At 39.9% G+C, this 22,029-nt stretch overlaps 1 protein-coding gene across 1 annotated transcript; it reads left to right on the forward strand.

The window, feature by feature from the left end:
- The first annotated feature begins 13,582 nt into the window (after nucleotides 1-13,582).
- Nucleotides 13,583-16,123, forward strand: Il36a (interleukin 36 alpha). Its single transcript, XM_052181026.1, has 4 exons — nucleotides 13,583-13,598; nucleotides 13,691-13,804; nucleotides 14,293-14,432; nucleotides 15,911-16,123. The coding sequence occupies exons 1-4, from the start codon at nucleotides 13,583-13,585 to the stop codon at nucleotides 16,121-16,123; spliced, it is 483 nt and encodes a 160-aa protein (XP_052036986.1).
- The last annotated feature ends 5,906 nt before the right edge of the window (nucleotides 16,124-22,029 follow it).

A 22,029-nucleotide genomic window follows, 5' to 3' on the forward strand; every position in this document is an offset into this window, starting at 1 on the left:
ATGATCTGTTAAGATACAAGGAATGCAGGAGACTCCCACCCTCTCAGAGGAGAAGGGGTGTGGAGGAAGGATTGCAAAAGGAGATGACCTGGAGGGAGTCAGTGAGCAGGATGTAAAGTGAATAAATAAGAACTTAAAAATAAAGATACAAAGATAATTTTGATGCTTCTGTATCTAGTAGACTCCTGTACATGTGAACAAGTGTATTTATAACTCTTGTCCCTTCTCTTGGGGCTCTTTTCCTTCTTTTAATTTATCTTGCCCAACTTTGATGTAATGTTTTTTGTTTTATCTTGTATTTTGTTTTGTTATGTTTTGCTATTATCTCTTAGAAGCCTCTCCTTTCCTAATGAGAGACATGGAGTGAATCTAGATGGGGAGGAAGGGAGGAGCTAGAAGTAGTAGAGGAAGGGGGAATTGTAACCAAGGTACAGTGTATGTAAAAAGAATCTGTTTTCTTGTTTTGTTTTGTTTTTTATTATTATTATTTTATTTTTTTATTCACTATATTCTTTATTTACATTTCAAGTGAGTTTCCCTTCCCTGGATGCCCCCCTGCCCGAAAGTCCCATAAGCCCTCTTCCCTCCCCCTGTTCCACAATCTACCCCTTCCCACTTCCCTCTCCTGGTATTCCCCTGACACTGCTGCACTGAGCTTTTCCAGGACCCGGGGCCATTCCTTCCTTCTTCTTCTTGGGCATCACTTGATATGTGCATTGTGTCTTGGTATTCCAAGCTTCTGACTTAATATACATTTATCAGTGAGTGCATACCATGAGTGTTCTTTTGAGACTGGGTTACAACACTTAGGATAATGTTCTTCAGTTCCATCCATTTGTCTAAGAATTTCATGAATTCATTGTTTCTAATGGCTGAATAGTACTCCATTGTGTATATATACCACATTTTTTGCATTCATTCTTCTGTTGAGGGATACCTGGGTTCTTTCCAGCTTCTGGCTATTATAAATAGGGCTGCTATGAACATAGTGGAGCATATATCCTTATTACATGCTGGAGAATCCTCTGGGTATATGCCCAGGAGTGGTATAGTAGGGTCCTCCAGAAGTGACGAGCCCAGTTTTCTGAGGAACCACCAGACTGATTTCCAGAGTGATTGTACCAATTTGCAACACCACCAGCAGTGGAGGAGTGTTCCTCTTTCTCCACATCCTCGCCAGCACCCGTTTTCTCCTGACTTTTTGATCTTAGCTATTCTGACTGGCGTGAGGTGAAATCTCAAGGTTGTTTTGATTTACATTTCCCTGATGACTAAAGATATTGGACATTTCTTTAGGTGCTTCTCAGCCATTCAATATTCCTCAGGTGAAAATTCTTTGTTTAGCTCTGTACCCCATTTTTAAGGGTGATATTTGGCTTTCTGGAGTCTACCTTCTTGAGTTCTTTGTATATCTTGGATATAAGCACTCTGTCGGATGTAGTTTTGGTAAAGATCTTTTCCCAATTTGTTGGTTGCCATTTTGTCCTTTTGACAATGTCCTTTGCCTTACAGAAACTTAGTAGTTTTATGAGGTCCCATTTGTTAATTTTTGATCTTAGAGCATAAGCTATTGGTGTTCTGTTCAGGAACTTTTCCCCTGTGCCCATGTCCTCAAAGCTCTTCCCCAGTTTCTTTTCTATTAGTTTCAGTGTGTCTGGTTTTATATGGGGGTCCTTGATCCACTTGGACTTGAGTTTAGTACAAGGAGATAAGAATGTATCAATTTGCATTCTTTTGTATGCTGACCTCCAGTTGAAGCAGCACCATTTGTTGAAGAGGTTATCTGTTTTCCACTGAATGGTTGTAGCTCCTTTATTAAAGATCAAGTGACCATAATTCTGTGGGTTCATTTCCAGGTCTTCAATTCTATTCCATTGACTTGCCTGTCACTGTATCAATACCATGCAGTTTTAACACAATTGCTCTATAATACTGCTTGAAGTCAGGGATACTAATTCCCACAGAAGTTCTTTTACTGTTGAGAATAGTTTTAGCTATCCTGGGTTTTTTGGTCCTGAGAAGGCTCAATGCCCAAGTATAAGGGAATGGCAGGACAGGGAAGCTGAAGTGGGTGGTTTGATGAGCAGGAACCTATTTCACAAAATAAAAACAGAAGGAACACTACCCAATATGCTCTATGAAGCCACAGTTACACTGATACCAAAATCACACAAAGATCCAACAAAGAGAACTTCAGACCAATTTCCCTAATGAATATCAATGCAAAAATACGCAATAAAATTCTTGCCAACTGAATCCAAGAACACATCAAAATGATCATTCACCATGACCAAGTAGGCTTCATCCCAGGGATGCAAGGATGGTTCAATATACGGAAATCCATCAATACAATCAACTACATAAACAAACTCAAAGAAAAAAAACCACATGGTCATTTAATTAGATGCTGAAAAAACATTTGACAAAATTCAGCATCCTTTCACACTAAAAGTCTTGGAAAGAACAGGAATTCAAGGCCCATACCTAAAAATAATAAAATCAAATATACAGCAAACCATTAGCCAACATCAAACTAAATGGAGAGAAACTTGAAGCAATCTCACTAAAATCAGGGACTAAACAAGGCTGCCCACTCTCTCCATATCTTTTCAATACAGTACTTGAAGTTCTAGCTAGAGCAATTAAACAACATAAGGAGGCCAAAGGAATACAAATTGGAAAGGAAGAAGTCAAACTATCACTATTCCCAGATGATATGATAATAAACTTAAGTGACCCAAAAAACTCCACCAGAGAACTCCTACAACTGATAAACAACTTCAGCAAAGTGGCAGGTTATAAAATCAACTCAAGCAAATCAGTAGCCTTCCTATACTCAAAGGATAAGCATGCTGAGAAAGAAATTAGGGAAATGACACCCTTCACAATAGCCACAAACAATATAAAATATCTTGGTGTGACTCTAACCAAACAAGTAAAAGATCTGTATGACAAGACCTTCAGGTCTCTGAAGAAGGAAATCGAAGATCTCAGAAAATGGAAAAATCTTCCATGCTTGTGGATTGGCAGGATTAATACAGTAAAAATGGCCATCTTACCAAAAGCAATATACAGATTCAATGCAATTCCCATCAAAATCCCAACTCAGTTCTTCATAGAGTTAGAAAGAACAATTCTCAGTTTCATCTGGAATAACAAAAAACCCAGGATAGCTAAAACTTCTCAACAATAAAAGAACTTCTGGGGGAATCAGGATTCCAGACCTCAAGAAGTACTACAGAGCAATAGTGTTAAAAACTGCATGGTATTTGTACAGTGACAGGCAGGTAGATCAATGGAACAGAATTGAAGAAATTAATCCACACACCTATGGTCACTTGATCTTCAACAAAGGAGCTAAATCCATCCAGTGGGAAAAAAAGATAGCCTTTTCAACAAATGGTCCTGGTTCAATAGGAAGTCAGCATGCAGAAGAATGCAAATTGATCCATTCTTATTGATACAGTGACAGGCAAGTCAATGGAATAGAATTGAAGACCCGGAAATGAACCCACAGAATTATGGTCACTTGATCTTTAATAAAGGAGCTACAACCATTCAGTGGGAAACAGATAGCCTCTTCAACAAATGGTGCTGCTTCAACTGGAGGCGAGCACACAAAAGAATGCAAATTGATACATTCTTACCTCCTTGTACTAAACTCAAGTCCAAGTGGATCAAGAACCTCCACATAAAACCAGACACACCGAAACTAATAGAAAAGAAACTGGGGAAGAGCTTTGGGGACATGGGCACAGGGGAAAAGTTCCTGAACAGAACACCAATAGCTTGTGCTCTAAAATCAAGAATTGACAAATGGGACCTCATAAAATTACAAAGTTTCTGTAAGGCAAAGGACACTGTCAAAAGGACAAAATGGCAAAAGAATTTTAACCTGAAGAATTTCAAATGGCTGAGAAACACCTTAAGAAATGATCACATCATTAGTCATTAGGAAAATGCAAATCAAAACAACCCTGAGATTTCACCTCACACTAGTCAGAATGACTAAGATCAAAAAGTCAGGAGAAAACAGGTGCTGGCAAGGATGTTGAGAAAGAGGAACACTCTTCCACTGCTGGTGGGATTGCAAGCTGGTACAACCACTCTGGAAATCAGTCTGGTGGTTCCTCAGAAATCTGGGCATGACACTTCCAGAGGACTCCACTATACCACTCCTGGGCATATACCAAGAGGATTCCCCAGAATGCAATAAGGACACATGCTCCACTATGTTCACAGCAGCCTTATTTATAATAGCCAGAAGCTGGAAAGAACCAAGATGTCCCTCAATGGAGGAATGGATACAGAAAATGTGGTATATTTACACAATGGAATACTACTCAGCAATCAAAAACAATGAATTCATGAAATTCTTAGACAAATGGTTGGAACTGAAAAATATCATCCTAAGTTAGGTAACCCAAACACAAAAGAACACACATGGAATGCAGTCACTGATAAGTGAATATTAGCCCAGAAGCTCTGAATACCCAAGACACAATTAACATATCAAATCATTCCCAAGAAAAAGAAAGGAGAGAGCCCTGGTCCTGAAAAGGCTTGAAGGAGCATCTAGGACAGAGAAGTGGGAGGGGATTGATTGGGGAATGGGCAGAGGGGAGAGGGCTTATGGGACTTATGGGGAGGGAGGAATGGGTAAAGAGGAAATCATTTGGAATGGAAACAAAGAATGTAGAAAATAAATTTAAAAAAACAGGTAATACAATCAGATAGTATCAGAACAATAAAAAAAGAAAACAGCTAATAAAAAAGAAAGTAAATAAATAAAAGAAAGTATACGCACACACATACACACACATACACACATTTATACTTTATAAATGATTGACCCTTGGACCTTTATTTCACATATGCTCAGATTTCTACTCTAAAATGCTGACCTAAAACTGTTGTCCAAGTCAGATATCAGTATGTGCCTTCCTATATTGTGTAAAAGTGATCCAGAAAAAAAAATACCTCCTCTATAAAGTAGAAAACTAAAAATATTAAAGGTATTAATTTCATTTAGAAGCTTATATAGTTTACACAATTGTTCAGTCACCAGTGGGAATTTTTTTTCTTAGGTCAAATGGAGAAAAAAATAACTGGTAACTAATTTTTTTTTTTTTTTTGCATTTTTGCAGTCATTCCTACCACAAGCTCTTTATGCTTCTCATGATCTCCAGAAGTCTCCGTTATGAAGGTCTACCACACACCACCTTTCTGTTTAATCATTTATCAAAATTTCTACTTTTCAAATTAAAGAATTGTTTTCTTTACTTCACTCACTCAAAAAGAAAGAAAGAAAGACAGGAAGGAAGGAAGGAAGGAAGGAAGGAAGGAAGGAAGGAAGGAAGGAAGGAAGGAAGGAAGGAAGGAAGGAAGGAAGGAAGGAAGGAAGGAAGGAAGGAAGGAAGGAAGAAAACGAAAATGCTGTCTTTTTCCCACTGGATGGTTTTAGCTCCTTTGTCAAAGATCAAGTTACCATAGGTGTGTGGGTACACTTCAGGGTCTTCAGTTCTATTCCACTGTTCTACCTGCCTGTTACTGTACCAATGCCATACAGTTTTTAATTACTCTGTACAGTTTTTTAATTGCTCTGTAGTACAGGTCAGGGATGGTGATTCCACAAGTTTTTTTTTCTTTTCTTTTTTATTAGATATTTGCTTTATTTACATTTCAAACGTAATCCCATTTCCTTGTTACTCCTCAGAAAAACCCTATCCCCTTCCCTTCCCCATACTTACCAACCCCCCTCCCTACTTTCCTGACCTGGCTTTCCCCTACACTGGGGCATCAGTCCTTCACAGGACCAATAGCCTCTGCTCCCATCGATGTCTGAAGAGACCATTCTTTGCTACATATGTAGCTGGAGCCATGGGTTCCTCCGTGTGTACTCTTTGGTTGGTGGTTTAGTTCCTAGGAACTCTGGGGTTACTGGTTGGTACATATAATTGTTCCTCCTATGGACCTGCAAACCTCTTCAGTTCTTTCGGTCCTTTCTCTAGCTCCTCCACTAGGGATCTTATCCTCAGTCTATTGGTTGTCTGTGAGCCATGTGGGGGTATTTTGATCCCCCTTCTAAGAAGGGGGATCTACACTTTGGTCTTCCTTCTTCTTGAACTTTATGTGGTCTGTGAATTGTATATTGAGTATTTCAAGTGTCTGGGCTAATATCCACTTATCAGGGAGTGCATACCATGTGTGTTCTTTGTGATTGTGTTACCTCACTCAGGATGATATTTTCTAGCTCCATCCATTTGACTAAGAATTTCATGAATTCATTGTTTTTAATAGCTGAGTTGTACTCCATTGTGTAAATGTACCACATTTTCTATGTCCATTCCTCTGTTGAGGGACTTCTGGGTTCTTTCCAGGTTCTGGCTATTATAAATAAGGCTGCTATGAACATAGTGGAGCATGTGTCCTTATTACATGTTGGAACATCTTCTGGGTATATGACCAGGAGTGGTATAGCTGGGTCCTCAGGTAGTGCTATATCCAATTATCTGAGGAACTGCCAAACTGACTTCCAGAGTAGTTTGACCAGCTTGTAATCCCACTAGCAATGTAGGAGTGTTCCTCTTTTTCCACATCCTCTCCAGCATCTGCTGTCCCCTGAGTTTTTGATCTTAGTCATTCTGACTGGTGTGAGGTGGAACCTCAGAGTTGTTTTGATTTGCATTTCCCCCGATAACTAAGGATGCTGAACATTTCTTTAGGTGCTTCTCAGCCATTCAATATTCCTCAGTTAAAAATTCTTTGTTTAGCTCTGTATCCCATTTTTAATAGGGTTATTTGGTTCTCTGGAGTCTAGCTTCTTGAATTCTTTTTATATATTGGATATTAGCCCTCTGTTGGATGTAGGGTTGGTAAAGATCTTTTCCCAATTTGTTGGCTGCTGTTTTGTCCTATTGACGGTGTCCTTTGCCTTACAGAAACTTTGTAATTTTATGAGGTCCCATTTGTCAATTCTTGATCTTTGAGCATAATCTATTGGTGTTCTGTTCAGGAATGTTTCACCTGTGCCCATGCTCTACCCCACATTACCTCCTATCAGTTTCTTCTATTATTTTCAGTGTATCTGGTTTTATGTGGAGGTCCTTGTTCCACTTGAACTTGAGTTTTGTACAGGGAGATAAGAATGGGTCAATGTGCATTCTGCGTGCTAACCTCCGGTTGACCCAGCCCCATTTGTCAAAAATGCTGTCTTTTTTCCACTGGATGGTTTTAGCTCCTTTGTCAAATATCAACTGACCACAAGTGTGTGGGTTCATTTCTTGGTTCTCAATTCTATTCCATTGATCTACCGGCCTGTCACTGTACCAATACCATGCAGTTTTTATCACTATTGCTCTGTAGTGCTTAAGGTCCTGGATACTGATTCCCCAGAAGTTCTTTTATTGTAGAGAATAGTTTTTGCTATCCTGGGTTTTTTATTATTCCAAATGAATTTACAGATTGCTCTTTCTAGCTCTGTGAAGAATTGAGTTGGAATTTTGATGGGGATTGCATTGAATCTGTAGATTGCTCTCTGCAAGATGGCCATTTTTATTATATTAATCCTGCCAATCCATGAGCATGGGAGAGCTTTCCATCTTCTGAGATCTTCGATTCTTTTTTCTGAGACTTTAAGTTCTTACCATACAGATCTTTCACATGCTTAATTAGGGTCACCCCAAGGTATTTTATATTTTTTGTGACTATTGTGAAGGGAGTTGTTTTCCTAATTTCTTTCTCAGCCTGTTTATCCTTTGAGTAGAGGATGGCCACTGATTTGTTTGAGTTAATTTTATATTCAGCTGTTTTTGCTGAAGTTATTTATTAGCTGTAGGAGGTCTCTGTTGGGATTTTTGGGGTCACTTAAGTATACTATCATATCATCTGCTAATAGCGATATTTTGACTTCTTCCTTTCCAATTTTTATCCCTTTGACCTTCTTTTGTTTTCCAATTGCTCTGGCTAGGACTTTCAGTACTATATGGAATAGGTACGGAGAGAGTGAGCAGCCTTGTATAGTACCTGATTTTTAGTGGGATTGTTTCAGGTTTCTCTCCATTTAATCTGATATTGGCTACTGGTTTGCTGTATATTGCTTTTACCATGTTTAGGTATGGGCCTTGAATTCCTGGTTTTTCCAGGACTTTTATGATGAAGGTGTGTTGAATTTTGTCAAGTGCTTTGTCAGCATCTAATGAAATGATTGTGTGGGTTTTTCTTTCTTTGAGTTTGCTCATATGTTGATGGATTTTCGTATATTGAACTATTCATTCTTGGGATGAAGCCTACGTGATGGTGATGGATTTTCATTTTGATGTGTTCTTGGATTCACTTGGAAAGAATTTCATTAAGTATTTTTGCATTGATATTCATAAGGGAAATTGGTCTGAAGTTCTCTTTCTTTTGGGGGGCTTTGTGAGGTATAAGCACAACTGTGGCTTCATATAATTAATTGGGTGGGGTTCCTACATTTCTATTCTGTGGAGAAGTTTGAAGAGTATTGGTATCAGGTCTTCTTTGAATGTCTAATAGAACTTTGCACTAAACCCATTTGGTCCTGGGCTTTTTTGGGGGCGGTGGGTGTTGTGAAACCATTAATGATTGCCTTTATTTATGTAGGGGTTATGGGACTGTTTAGATCATTTATTTGATCCTAATTGAACTTTGGTACTTGGTATCTGTCTAGAAGATTATCCATTTCCTCCAGATTTTCCAGTTTTGTTCCAGCTTTTGTAGTAAGATCTGATGAGTTTTTAATTTCCTGTTTCTGTTGTTATATCTCCCTTTTCATTTATGATTTTGTTGATTTGGATACTCTCTGTGCCCTCTGGTTAGTCTGGCTAAGGGTTTATCTATCTTATTGATTTTCTCAAAGAACCAGATCCTGATTTGGTTAATTATTTGCATAGTTCTTTTTGTTTCTACTTGGTTGATTTCAGCCCTGAGTTTGATTATTTCCTGATATCTACTCCTCTTGAGTGTATTCATTTCTTTTTGTTCTAGAGCTTTCAGGTGTGCTGTCAAGCTGCTAGTATATACTCTCTCCAGTTTCTTTTTGGAGGCACTCAGAGCTATGAGTTTTCCTCTTAGCACTGCTTTCATTGTGTCCCATAAGTTTAGATATGTTGTGGCTTCATTTTCATTGAACTCTAAAATGTCTTTAATTTCTTTATTTCTCCCTTGACCAAGTTATCATTGAGTAGAGTGTTGTTCAGCTTCCAAGTATGTGAGCTTTCTATTGTGTATGTTGTTGTTGAAGATCAGCCTTAGTCCCTGGTGATCTGATAGGATGCATGGGATTATTTCACTCTTCTTGTATCTGTTGATGGCTGTTTTGTGACCAATTATATGGTCAATTTTGGAGCCGGTACCATGAGGTGCTGAGAAGAAGGGTATATATTTTTTTGATTCAGGATAAAATGTTCTATATATAACTGTTAAATACATTTGGTTCATAGTGTCTGTTAGTTTCACTGTGTCTCTGTTTATTTTCTGTTTCCATGATCTGTCCATTCATGAGAGTGGGGCGTTGAAGTTTCCCACTATTATTGTGCAAGGTGCAGTGTGTGCTTTGAGCTTTAGTAAAGATTCTTTTACAAATGTGGGTGCCCTTGCATTTGGGGCATAGATGTTCAGAATTGAGAGTTCATCTTGGTGGATTTTTCCTTTGGATGGTATGAAGTGTCCTTCCTTATCTTTTTTGCTAACTTTGGGTTAAAAGTCAATTTTATCAGATATTAGAATGGCTGCTCCAGCTTGTTTCTTTGGAAATTTGCTTGGAGAATTGTTTTTTAGCCTTTTACTCTGAGTTAATGTCTGTCTTTGTCACTGAGGTGGTTTTTCTATGTGTAACAAAATGTTGAATCCTGTTTATATATCCTCTCTGTGAGTCTATGTCTTTTTTATTGGGCAATTGATAGCATTCATATTAAGAGATATTAAGGAAAAGTGATTGTTGCTTCCTGTTATTTTTGTTGTCCGAGGTGGGATTATGTTTCTGTGGCTATCTTTTCAGTTTGTTAAAAGAAGAGTATTTTCTTACTTTTTCTAGGATTTAGTTTTTGTCCTTGTGTTGGAGTTTTCCATTTATTATCTTTTGAAGGGCTAGACTTGTGGAAAGATATTGTGTAAATCTGTTTTTGTCATCTTATTTTCTCTATCTATGGTAATTGAGAGGCTTGCTGGATATAGTAACCTGGGCTGACATTTGTGTTCTCTTAGGGTCTTATGGTCATATCTTAGGGTATGACCAGGATCTTCTGGCTTTCATAGTTTCTGGTGAGAAGGCTGGTGTAATTCTGAAGGGTCTGCCTTTATAAGTTACTTGACCTTTTTCCCTTACTGCTTTCAATATTCTTTCTTTGTTTAGTGCATTTGGTGTTTTGATTATTCTGTGATGAGAGGAATTTCTTTTCTGGTCTAGTCTGTTTGGTGTTCTGTATGCTTCTTGTATGTTCATAGGCATCCCTTTCTTTAGGTTAGGGAAATTTTCTTCTATAATTTTGTTGAAGACATTTACTGGCCCTTTAAGGTGGAAAGGGCCTCTCTTCTATACCTATAATCCTCTCTTCTATACCTATAATCCTTGGGTTTGGTCTTCTCATTGTGTCCTGGATTTCCTGGATGTTTTGGATTTAAGGTGGAAAGGGCCTCTCTTCTATACCTATAATCTTCTCTTCTATACCTATAATCCTCTCTTCTATACCTATAATCCTTGGGTTTGGTTTTCTCATTGTGTCCTGGATTTCCTGGATGTTTTGGGTTGGTAGCTTTTTGCATTTTGCATTTTCTTTGACTTTGGTGTCAATGTTTTCTATTCTATCTTCAGCACCTGAGATTTTCTCTTCTATCTCTTGTATTCTGTTGGTGATGCTTGCATCTGTGATTCCTGATCTCTTTCCTAGGTCTTCTATCTCCTGAGTTGTCTCCCTTTGTGATTTCTTTGTTTCTATTTCCATTTTTAGATCCTGGATAGTTTTGTTCAATTCCTTCACCTGATTGGTTATGTTTTCTTGTTATTCTTTAAGGGATTTTTGTGTTTCCTTTTTAAGGACTTCTACCTGTTTACCTGTGTCCTCCTCTTTTATTTTTTTTTTTAAACGGGAGTTATTTATGTCCTTCTTAAAGTCCTCTATCATCATCATGACATGTGATTTTAAATCCAAATCTTGCTTTTCCAGTGTTTTGTGGTATCCACAACTTGCTGTGATGGGAGAACTGGGTTCTGATGATGCCACATAACCTTGGTTTCTGTTGGTAGGATTCTTGCACTTTTCCTTTTGCCATCTTGTTATTTCTTGCTGTCTCTGGCTAGAGCTTGTCCCTCCTGTGGGTCTGTAAACCTGTATCAGCCCTCCTTGGAAACCAACTCTCTCCTGATGGGACCTGTGTACAGAGGGTTATGGAACAGCCTTAGCTCCCAGGTGCAGATGGTGATCAGAAGTATCCTGTCCCAAGTGCTCCACTGTTTTTGTGCCCTGTGTGCTCCTGGCTGGTCCCACTTTAGGCAGTTATTGGAGAGAGAGTGGAGATCTCCCCTCTGAGCTAGGAGGCAAGAGCACTCCTAGGAGAACAGCTCCCTCCTGGCAGGACCTTTGTACAGAGGGCTGTGGAACAGCCTTAGGTCCTGGGTGCAGATGGTGACTGGAAGCAGTATATCAAGTTTTAATGTTCTTTTATTTCAGATTTTGATACTGTAGGTTGGAGTAGAGCCTGGGTTTTTGTATTTCTGACCAGATGCCAAATGATGCCAATACAACATGAATAGTCTACACATCATAATCAATTGTTAGCATAAGTAGAAATGTCTAAAGTTTTACTTTGAATACATAGTATTTTGATGCAAATGTCTTCCTTTTTAATATTGAACTACTGGCTTATTAAGGTAGTCTTTAGAGCAGGAAACTTGTTTAGGAGATGACTACAGGGAATTCAGTAGATACTAGTTACTTTTATAGGTAACTGCAGCTGGGAGCCACTGAGGGCACTCTGAGAAGCCTGAGAATTGTCTGCCAGGGGACTAGGAGGCTGGGACCTTATCCAAACGTCCCTTAACTCATTGGTAGTATTTGTCCCTGAGATGGAACCCAAAAGGTATGAAAGTGACATGTTTTCAGGTCTTTCAGAGACAGACCATAAACTCTGATATAGAGAAAAGCATTCCCACCAGCAGTGGAGGAGCACATAAAAATCATTGCCTCAGTTTCCTTTAAGAAAAATCTAATGATAGACACTCTGACAACTGATAGACCATCTGACATTTAGGCCCAAGCATGGCAAATATGCACCTGCAGATGCTGCCCTTTCTGCTTCCCTCTCATGCTAAAGCATTGGATTCCCTTAGTTGGCCACTTCCTTATTATGCCTGATTCCTTCCTGGGCGTGACTACCAAGATCCAGCTATCAAAATTTCCTATTTGGCTACACTAACTAACAAGTCCAACCAGAACCTACCTACTCATTCTAGGCCATTTTAACCTAACCTTCCCCCTTTTTCCCCTTTAATAGGGAAATAGCCATTCACTCCTGCTTTTGCTCAGTTCAGATGCAGCCACGTTGTATGTTGCTTAGTAATTGCTGTTTGGGTGTGTTCTGTGCCTAACACGCATCAGAAGGGAGTACTCCAAATGTGAGCAGTCCATCAGGCTTCCTCTTCCTATAACAAGATAATTACTTAAATCTGCTGAGATTTAAGTGGGCAGGAAGTCCAGGAGTTGGCTTTGTTTTGGCTAAAATTTGTTGATGGAGAAGCAACATGCATATTGGCTGGGAGAAGGTGGAGCATCTACTGGAGTCAGCCCCAGGTGACTTGTACCAGTTTAAAAGTAACGTAAGACTTAGAACATAGTCTTCTCATCCACCCTTGCACTTCCTGTAGGCTCCTACTAGTAGGAGCAATATTCTACTTCTTCATTTTATGTCATCTAGTCCAGTCATCCATCCTGGGGAAATCCCATAATGTTTCTTTCCTCCATCATGTTAAAATCTGTGACTTATTTCCTGCTTACTGCTCTCACAGGCTTAGCAAGCCTTCCCTTTCCACGTTGCTCTAAATCACAAGCATGGCTATAATTACGATTTATTCCAAAAGATGCTTAGCAAGCCCTCCAGCAATTATCTAGGGTGTCCAGCAGTCGTAGATCCACTAAGGAATAACCTCCTCCCACATGTTGTGGATAAAAGGCCTGGACCCTAGTAGAGCTTGTCAGAGAAGCTGAGACAGCAGTGGCTGTAGTTCTGTAGTGTACAGACGCGTTCCTCTGCAATCAGGTTAGAAATGCAGCCTGTGGCTCTCAGCCACTGCTGGGAATCTCTTGCTGCTTGGCTCTGGCCTTGATGCTCTCTGTCCCCTTATACCTCAGGCCCACATGGGAATTAGTAGCTGCTTCTCTTGGACAATAAGCTGAGTCTAAGGAGATAATGGGAGCTTGGTGACACTTGGCTTAGAGAGTCTGCCAAGGGTCACAGTTAAGTTGCTCACCAGCTCCTCTGACCTGGGTCAAACAGTGACTTAGGACTAACTCTATGTCTTCCCTAAGGTCAGTCTGCAGATTGGCAGTTAAGAAACAACATCAACATAATGAGTAAGGATAAAGGTAAAGATCATCTTTATATAGGAGAAAAAGATTGGAAAGGGGAGATAGTCTGTGCCTTCCTACTTAAGAATCTGCATTTATTTTCCTTACAGAACTAAGTGCACTAACACCTTGGTTTAGACATATTCAGGATCTTAGTAGTCGTGTGTGGGTCCTTCAGAACAATATCCTCACTGCAGTCCCAAGGAAAGAGCAAACAGATCCAGGTGAGTAGCCCTGGCCCTTTATGGCAGCCCCTCTGGCTAATGTTGTGGGTGTGTCCTCAGATTTTCATTTCACTGAATGTGTGTTAACTGGCCTTATCTAAAGAGGAGAATTGCATGGATAGCTTATAAAGGAGGGCAGTCATGGTCTTGGACAGCCAAAGGATGGGTCAAGAAAAAGAGAGGTAGGTGACCCTAAGAGGAGTGGAGGGTTAGGATGAGGAAATGGTAGAAGTTTTGTTTTTTTTTTTCTGTGAAGCTTCCAAGAGTTAAACAAAAGAGAAAAGCCTATGAGATGAACTTTTGAATCCCTGAGAAGTTGTCAGTCACACAACTAAGATGCATGAAACAGACCTGTCTGAGCCAGGTGGTGTGCAGTGGGTGACAGGAAGGTGGGTGAGAAGATTCCAGTCTCTATTTTGTTGTGTTGAGTTTAGAGATGATGCTTTGGAAGCATGAACTGAACTCTGCTCTCTGCCTTGCATTCATAGTCACTGTTACCTTACTCCCATGCCAATATCTGGACACTCTTGAGAAGAACAGGGGGGATCCTATGTACCTGGGAGTTAAAAAGCCTCAGAGCTGCCTGTTCTGCACAAAGAATGGGGAGTGGCCTGTACTACAACTTGCGGTGAGTTTAGAAAAGGAGGAGCTACTCTCTTCTGACCAGGGAAGAGGAGCCTACCTTTTCACAAAGCACCCACTTAACAAAAACTCTCAAATCTTTTAAAAGGCAATTACTACATTATCCTTACACTGATTTAAGGGTACATACATCACGAAAGAATGAGGAAAAAATGTAGGGGTATTTTGAAACCAGCTTTCCAAAATAACATTTTCTTTTATTTTACAAAAGTAAGTTTGGTCGAGGAAGAAGATTTTTAGAGTTACTCTGGAGTGTCTGTGTGTTCATATGTGTGAGCATAGGTCTATGTGCACATGTGTGCATGTGTGCGTGTATATATAAGTCAGACTGACACTGCGTATCTTCCTTCATCTCCCCCCTCCACATTATTTTTAAGATAGGACCTCTCACCAAATCTGGAGCTCATCAACTAAGCTAGGCTGACTGGCCAGTTTAAAAAAACCAAGGACATTTAAACTGTCACAGAGTGGACGAGTTTATCTTCTAGACAAAATTTCACTGACAATTTTTTGTGAAAAAAATATATAAATCTCTGCAATAGGCATCTTAATGACTCTTCATTATAACCATAATGATTACTTTGACCCTTTCAATAAGCAGTCATAGACAAATGCTCAGCTTTATGACTAAAAATGGAGTGATTTTCAACTAGGAAATAAGTTGTCTTTGTCAAGATACTTTGGGTATAATGGAGAATAACATTAATGGAGGTGTGGTCTTGTTGATTAGAGTTGCTGTGGTCATAGAGTGTCTTCACAGCAATGAAAACCTAACTAGAACAGGAGGTTACAATTTGAGGCAAGAATGTGCCTTTTGTCTAGTGAGTGAAGGGCAGGGATACTGCATACAGGGATCAACCTACATAAAAGGGCATCCCCTGACAATAAAGATGTGCATATTGCTAAGATTAAAGAAATTTTGCAAAGACAATTGTATTTTACTCAAAATTTATGCTAATATGTAAACATTCTTTGAACATCTTTATTTGTAGGAAACAGGAAGTGAATTGCTAAAACAATGGTGTATAATATCCAAAATCTCTGCCAATTTATTCTTTCAAAACATTAAGAGTGACTGAGGCAAGTAGTGATGGTGTATGCCTTTAATCCCAGCAACTGGGAGCCAGAGGCAGGCAGATCTCTGAGTTCAAGGCTATTCTGATCTACAGAGCAGGGGGTGGGAGTGGGGGACCAGCTGGACATGGTGGCACCTGCCAGAACCTTAGCATTGAGGCTACCCAGAGAAAATTTGTCTCAAAATATTGACAACACAAACAAAATTGAAATTTTGTGTCCTAATGTTTTTACTATACTCTTAAAATGTATTTGGAGTACATGATTCTCTAATAAGAAACAGAAGTCTCCAGACTATTTTAAAAGATCTCCCTTTCTTTAATCCTGACGTTAAAAAGCAAGAGTTCCCATGGTGACATTTCATCCTGGAATCTCCTTCTCGCCCACCAGAAAGGGAACATAATGGAAATGTACCACCAAAAGGAACCTGTAAAGGCCTCTCTCTTCTATCACAAGAAGAGTGGTACAACCTCTACATTTGAGTCTGCAGCCTTCCCTGGTTGGTTCATCGCTGTCTGCTCCAAAGGGAGCTGCCCACTCATTCTGACCCAAGAACTGGGGAAAACCTTCATCACTGACTTCGAGATGATTGTGGTGCATTAAGGTCAGTCTTGTAATGGGTCCTGCTTCCCAAGCAGAGAACCTCGCCTTTGCTTCCACCATTCTAGCTCGCCGCACCCTTCCTTCTTACATGGATACTGTTACCCTGCTCCATCCTTCAAGGAGAGGAGACTTTGCTCATGTCAACCTAAAAGTTAGACTCATCTAGGAGCAAAAATTTCATTTGAGAAAATAATTCCATTATATTGGCTTATCAGCAAGTCTAAATGATCTAAATGCTGCTATTTTCTTGATTAGTGATTGATACGGGAGGGCCCAGGCCACTGTGGCTGATGCTACACTTGCCTGGGTGGTCCCAGAGGGTATAAGAAGGCAAGCTGAGCAAACCCCATATATAAATCAGTATTCCTCTGGGGTCTCTGCTTCCATTCTAGACTCTAGGTTCCTGTCTGGAGTTCTTGCACTGACTTCCCTCAGTGATAAATTGTTACCTGGGACCTGAAAGCATAAATTGAAATAAAACATTTCCTTGCCAAGTTGTTTTTGATAAATGTTTTATTCCAGCAACAAAAAAGCAAACACACATACCCAATTTTCAGAGATAGAAAGTAGATTAAGAGGTAATGTGTAGTAAAGCTTAATCCTAAAATACAAAGAAAGAATCTGTTATTGGACTTTTGACTCAAGATGAATTGGTGCCCTCCAACAAATTCATGCAATGATCTAAATGCTGGTGTAGGCTGTGGGGGAAACAGTAGTGGTATACTAGGCTTTTTTGTCATGGTCATGTCATTAAATCATGACACCATCACAAAACTAATGAAGAGACCTCTAGCTATATACTTCATGATAATATGTAAGCTAATATATAAGTGGTAACTATCTGTATTCACACTTCTGGGTTTTAGACACATCGCTCTGGCACTCTCTCAAGATCTCTCAGATTCCAACAAGAAGAAGTAACCAGAGACACCCTTAACAAAATGCAATACTGAAAAGAAAACTGAGCGGCCCTCCCTGGACTGTTTTCCCTCGACAGAAGGATCAGATGCAGAACTTCTTACCATGTTTTCATCCAAAGCATTTACTGTTGGTTTTTACAAGGAGTGAACTTTTTGAATTAAAATCATTTATCTCACTTGTATTTTTGAATGCAGTGATTTTAGTGGAATAAAATAGCCATATGATGTTTGCATTTATAAGGAAGTGTGGTTTGTAAAGCAAGCTCACATGCAGTTTCTCTCTTTTCTTTCTCCTCTCTCTCTCTCTCTTTCTCTCTCTCTCTCCTTCCCCTCCCTTTCTCCCTCTCCCTCTTTCCTTCCTCTTTCCCCTCTCCCTCCCCCTCCCCCTCTCTCCTTGTATGCATGTGCATGTGAAGGCCAGAAGTTGATGTCATGGTTCTTCCTTGATCACCCTCCACCTTATATATTGAGACAGAGTCTTTCACTTGGGCTCAGATTTTGCCAACTCAGCTGGTATAGCTATCCAGCTTTCTCATGGAGAACTCTGTCTCTACCTTCAGAGGGATGGGATTACAAATGGGACACATGCTGCTTAAGGTTTTTTGTTTTGTTTTGTTTTTGTCAACTTGACGCAAGCAGGGTCATCTGAGAAGAGGAGAACTTCAGTTGTGGAGAATTTCCTTGATTAATGACTAATGCAGGGGCGTCCAATCTATAATGGGCAGAGCCTCCCCTGTGCTAGTAATTCAGTAGTGTAAGAAAACAGGCTCACAATGGCCAAGCCGGTAAGCAGCACTCCTCCCATGGTCTCGGCTTCTGCCTCTGCCTCCATGGTTTCACCTGCTTGAATTCTTGCCTTGGCTTCTGTGGCATCTGAATGAGAATAGCCTCATATATTGGCACACTTAGCCCCTAGTTGGTGAACTGCTTGGAAGGATTGGGAGGAGTGGCCTTGTTGGAGGAGGAGTGTTGCTTTGAGATCGCAAATGTCCATACCAGGCCCAATATTGCTCTTTCTGCCCTCTGCCTGAGGATCAAGATGTAAAGCTCTCAGTTCTTGCTCCAGTGCCATGTGTGTCTGCTTCCTGCCATGACAACAATGTACTAACCCTCTAAAACTGTAGGCAAGAACCCAGTTAAATGCTATTCTTTACAAATGTCACCTTAGGCATAGTGTCTCTTAACAGTAATAAAACAGTAACCAGAGCGGTATCCCTCAAAAGTGGGCTGTGACCAGAATGTGTAAATCAAATAAATCTTTCTTCTCCAAACCACTTTTGACTATAATCTTTATAAAAGCAATAGGAAACAAACTAACAAAATTGCTATGCCTGCCCAGCCCTTACATGGGTATTGGGGACTTGAACTCTGGTTTGCACACTTGAGCACCAACTACATGATCCTTTATCCCATCTCCTGGGCCCCAAGTCTCTTAACTTTTAGAACTAGCAAGATTTCTAAAGAAAGTATCCTTTTCCAAAACCAGATTCTTCAAGGCACAAATATGGAATGACTAAGACAAACAGGATGCCATTAATAGAAATTGTATTCTACATTTTGTATTCTGTATTGCACAATGCAGATGCATAACTGACTTCAAATCTCCTGCCCTACCCTTGGTTGTGTTTTTCTTTTTCTTTTTCTTTTTCTTTTTTTTTTTAATTAGATGTATTCTTTATTTACATTTCTTTTTTCTTAAATATATTCTTTATTTACGTTTCAAATGTTGTCCCCTTTCCTGCCTCCCTGAAAATTCCATAACCCATCTCCCCTCCCCCTGTCCCCCAATCAACCCTCTCCCACTTCCCTGTCCTGATATTCCTCTACACTGCAGCATCAAGCCTTCCCAGGACCAAGGGCCTCACCTCCCTTTGATGTCCAACAAAGCAATCCTCTGTTGACTATGCCTCTGGAGCTGGGAATTGAACTCAGGACCTCGGGAAGAGCAGGCAGTGCTCTTAACCACTGAGCCACTTCTCCAGCCTGAGATTATTTCTTATTTACCCCTAAACACACAAGAATTTGAGACACTGGAGGAAACATCATGAAGGTATGATTATTTAACAGATGAGACAGAGGAGCTGAAAATTACTTGTATTTTCTTAAATAATACATTTTTCTTGGATATTTTCTTTATTCACATTTCAAATGTTATCCCCTTTCTGGGTTTCCCTTCCAGAAACCCCCTATCCAATCTCCCCATCCCCTGCTTCTATGAGGGTGTTCCCCAATCCACCCACCCAATGTCTCCCTGCCCTGTGAAGCATCAAATCTTCACAGGACCAAGGACCTCTCCTCTTACTGATGTCCAGTAAGGCTATCCTCTTGTTACATATGCAGTTCGAGCCATGGACCCCTCCATGTGTACTCTGGTTGATGGTTTAATTCATAGGAGCTCTGGGGTGGGGGGTCTGGTTGGTTGATATTGTTGTTCTTCCTATGGGGCTGCAAACCCCTTCAGCTCCTTCAGTCCTTTCTCTAATTCCTCCATTGAGGACCCTGTGCTCAATCCAATGTTTGGCTGCAAGCATTTGCCTCTGTATTGGTCAGGCTCTTGCAGAGCCTCTCGGGAGACAGCAATACTTCTTGGCATCAGCAATAGTGTTTGGGTTTGGTGACTGTATATGAGATGGATCCCCAGGTGGGGCAGTCTCTGGATGGCCTTTCCTTCAGTCTCTACTCCACACTTTGTCTCCATATTTCCTCCCTTGAGTATTTTGTTCCCCCTTCTAAGAATGACTGAAGTATCCACACTTTGGTCTTCCTTTTTCTTTTTTATTTTCTTTTTTTTTAGTGAAGGTGCAGATGTTTAATAATTATGAGCAAGGAAAAAAAGCATCAAGCTCAGTTAAGGATTGCTCGCCTCAGTGACAATTTTCAAACAGACAAACAAAATTTGCTTGGTTCAAAAGGCCAAGGTAAAATATTACAAATTCTGATTCCACTTCTTAAAAAGAATAGGGAAAGAACCTGATAGGTTACAACAAATATGAACAAGTTCCCAGAAGGCTTCTGAAATTTCACACCCCTCTCCTTCCTGCCTGCTTCCCCTCATGGCCCACAGACAGTCCTAATTTTAGTTGTCAGCAAGAAAATGTTATAGAGCTTTAGCAAATCAAATGCTTTTCAGTGGAGACCATCTCTAGGGGATAGGTGGCTAACTAACAGATTAGATAGAATTTAAGTTTTAATCCTGAAATGTATCCTTACTAGGAGTCCTTAAATGCAAAGGCCAAGCTCTATTACTAACCCAGTATTTAAGAAGCTCAGAGTGTTGGCGTCTCCTGGGGACTTCTGAGATTTCTTTTTTTTTTTAATTTGATATATTTTTTTATTTACATTTCAAATGATTTCCCCTTTTCTGGCTCCCCATTCCCCAAAAATCCCATAAGCCCTCTTCCCTCCCCCTGATCCCTCATCCACCCCTTTCGACTTCCCTGTTCTGGTTTTCCCCTATACTGCTGCACTGAGTCTTTCCATAACCAGGGGCCACTCCTCAGTTCTTCTTGAACATCATTTGATATGTGGATTATGTCTTGGGTATTCCAAGTTTCTAGGCTAATATCCACTTATCAGTGAGTGCATACCATGATTGATCTTTTGAGACTGGGTTGCCTCACTTAGTATGGTGTTCTCCAGCTCCATCCATTTGTCTAAGAATTTCATGAATTCATTGTTTCTATGGGCTGAGTAGTACTCCATTGTGTATATATACCACATTTTTTAAAATCTGTTCCTCCATTGAGGGTTCTTTCCAGCTTCTGGCTATTATAAATAGGGCTACTATGAACATAGTGGAGCATGTATCCTTATTACATGCTGGGGAATCTTCTGGGTATATGACCAGAAGTGGTATAGCAGGGTCCTCCGGAAGTGACATGCCCAATTTTCTGAGACTGATTCTGAGGCCACCAGACTGATGCAGGTTGTACCAATTTGCATTCCCACCAGCAGTAGAAGAGTGTTCCTCTTTCATCACATCCTCGCCAACACCTCCAGTCTCCTGAGTTTTTAATCTTCCGCCACTCTGACTGGTGTAAGGTGAAATCTCAGGGTTGTTTTGATTTGCATTTCCCTAATGACTAATGATGTTGAGCATTTTTTAAGATGCTTCTCAGCCATCTGAAGTTCTTCGGGTGAAAATTCTTTGTTTAGCTTTGTACCTCATTTTTAACATGGTTATTTGGTTTTCTGGGGTCTAACTTCTTGAGTTCTTTGTATATATTGGATATTAGCCCTCTGTCGGATGTAGAGTTGGTAAAGATCTTTTCCCAATTTGTTGGTTGACCATTTGTCCTTTTGATGATGTCCTTTGCCTTACAGAAACTTTGTAATTTTATGAGGTCCCATTTGTCAACCTAAAAAATTCCACCAGAAAACTCCTACAGCTGATAAACAACTTCAGCAAAGGGGCAGGATATAAAATCAACTCAAGTAAATCAGTAGCCTTCCTATACTCAAAGGATAAGCAGACTGAGAAAGAAATTAGGGAAATGACACCCTTAGCAATAGCCACAGACAATATAAAGTACCTTGGTGTGACTCTGACCAAACAAGTGAAAGATCTGTATGACAAGAACTTCAAGTCTCTGAAAGAGGAAATGGAAGAAGTCCTCAGAAAATGGAAAAATCTGCCATGCTCGTGGATTGGCAGGATTAATATAGTTAAAATGGCCATTTTGCCAAAAGCAATATACAGATTCAACACAATACCCATCAAAATCCCAACTCAGTTCTTCATAGAGTTAGAAAGAGCAATTCTCAAATTCATCTGGAATAACAAAAAACACAGGATAGCTAAAACTATTCTCAACAACAAAAGAAATTCTGGAGGAATCAGTATCCCTGACTTCAAGCAATACTACAGAGCAATGGTGTTAAAAACTGCATGGAATTGGTACAGTGACAGGCAAGTGGATCAATGGAATAGGATTGAAGATCCAGAAATGAACCCACACACCTATGGCTACTTGATCTTCAACAAAG

The sequence above is a fragment of the Apodemus sylvaticus genome, chromosome 5 (genome assembly GCF_947179515.1).
Source record: "Apodemus sylvaticus chromosome 5, mApoSyl1.1, whole genome shotgun sequence".
NCBI lineage: Eukaryota > Metazoa > Chordata > Mammalia > Rodentia > Muridae > Apodemus > Apodemus sylvaticus.

What these genes read in the sequence shown, in the direction of transcription:
- Il36a (XM_052181026.1), top strand. An exon ending in GAAAGAGCAAACAGATCCAG is followed by an intron (nt 13,805 to 14,292) that starts GTGAGTAGCCCT and finishes TTGCATTCATAG; the next exon opens with TCACTGTTACCTTACTCCCA. An exon ending in GGCCTGTACTACAACTTGCG is followed by an intron (nt 14,433 to 15,910) that starts GTGAGTTTAGAA and finishes CTCGCCCACCAG; the next exon opens with AAAGGGAACATAATGGAAAT.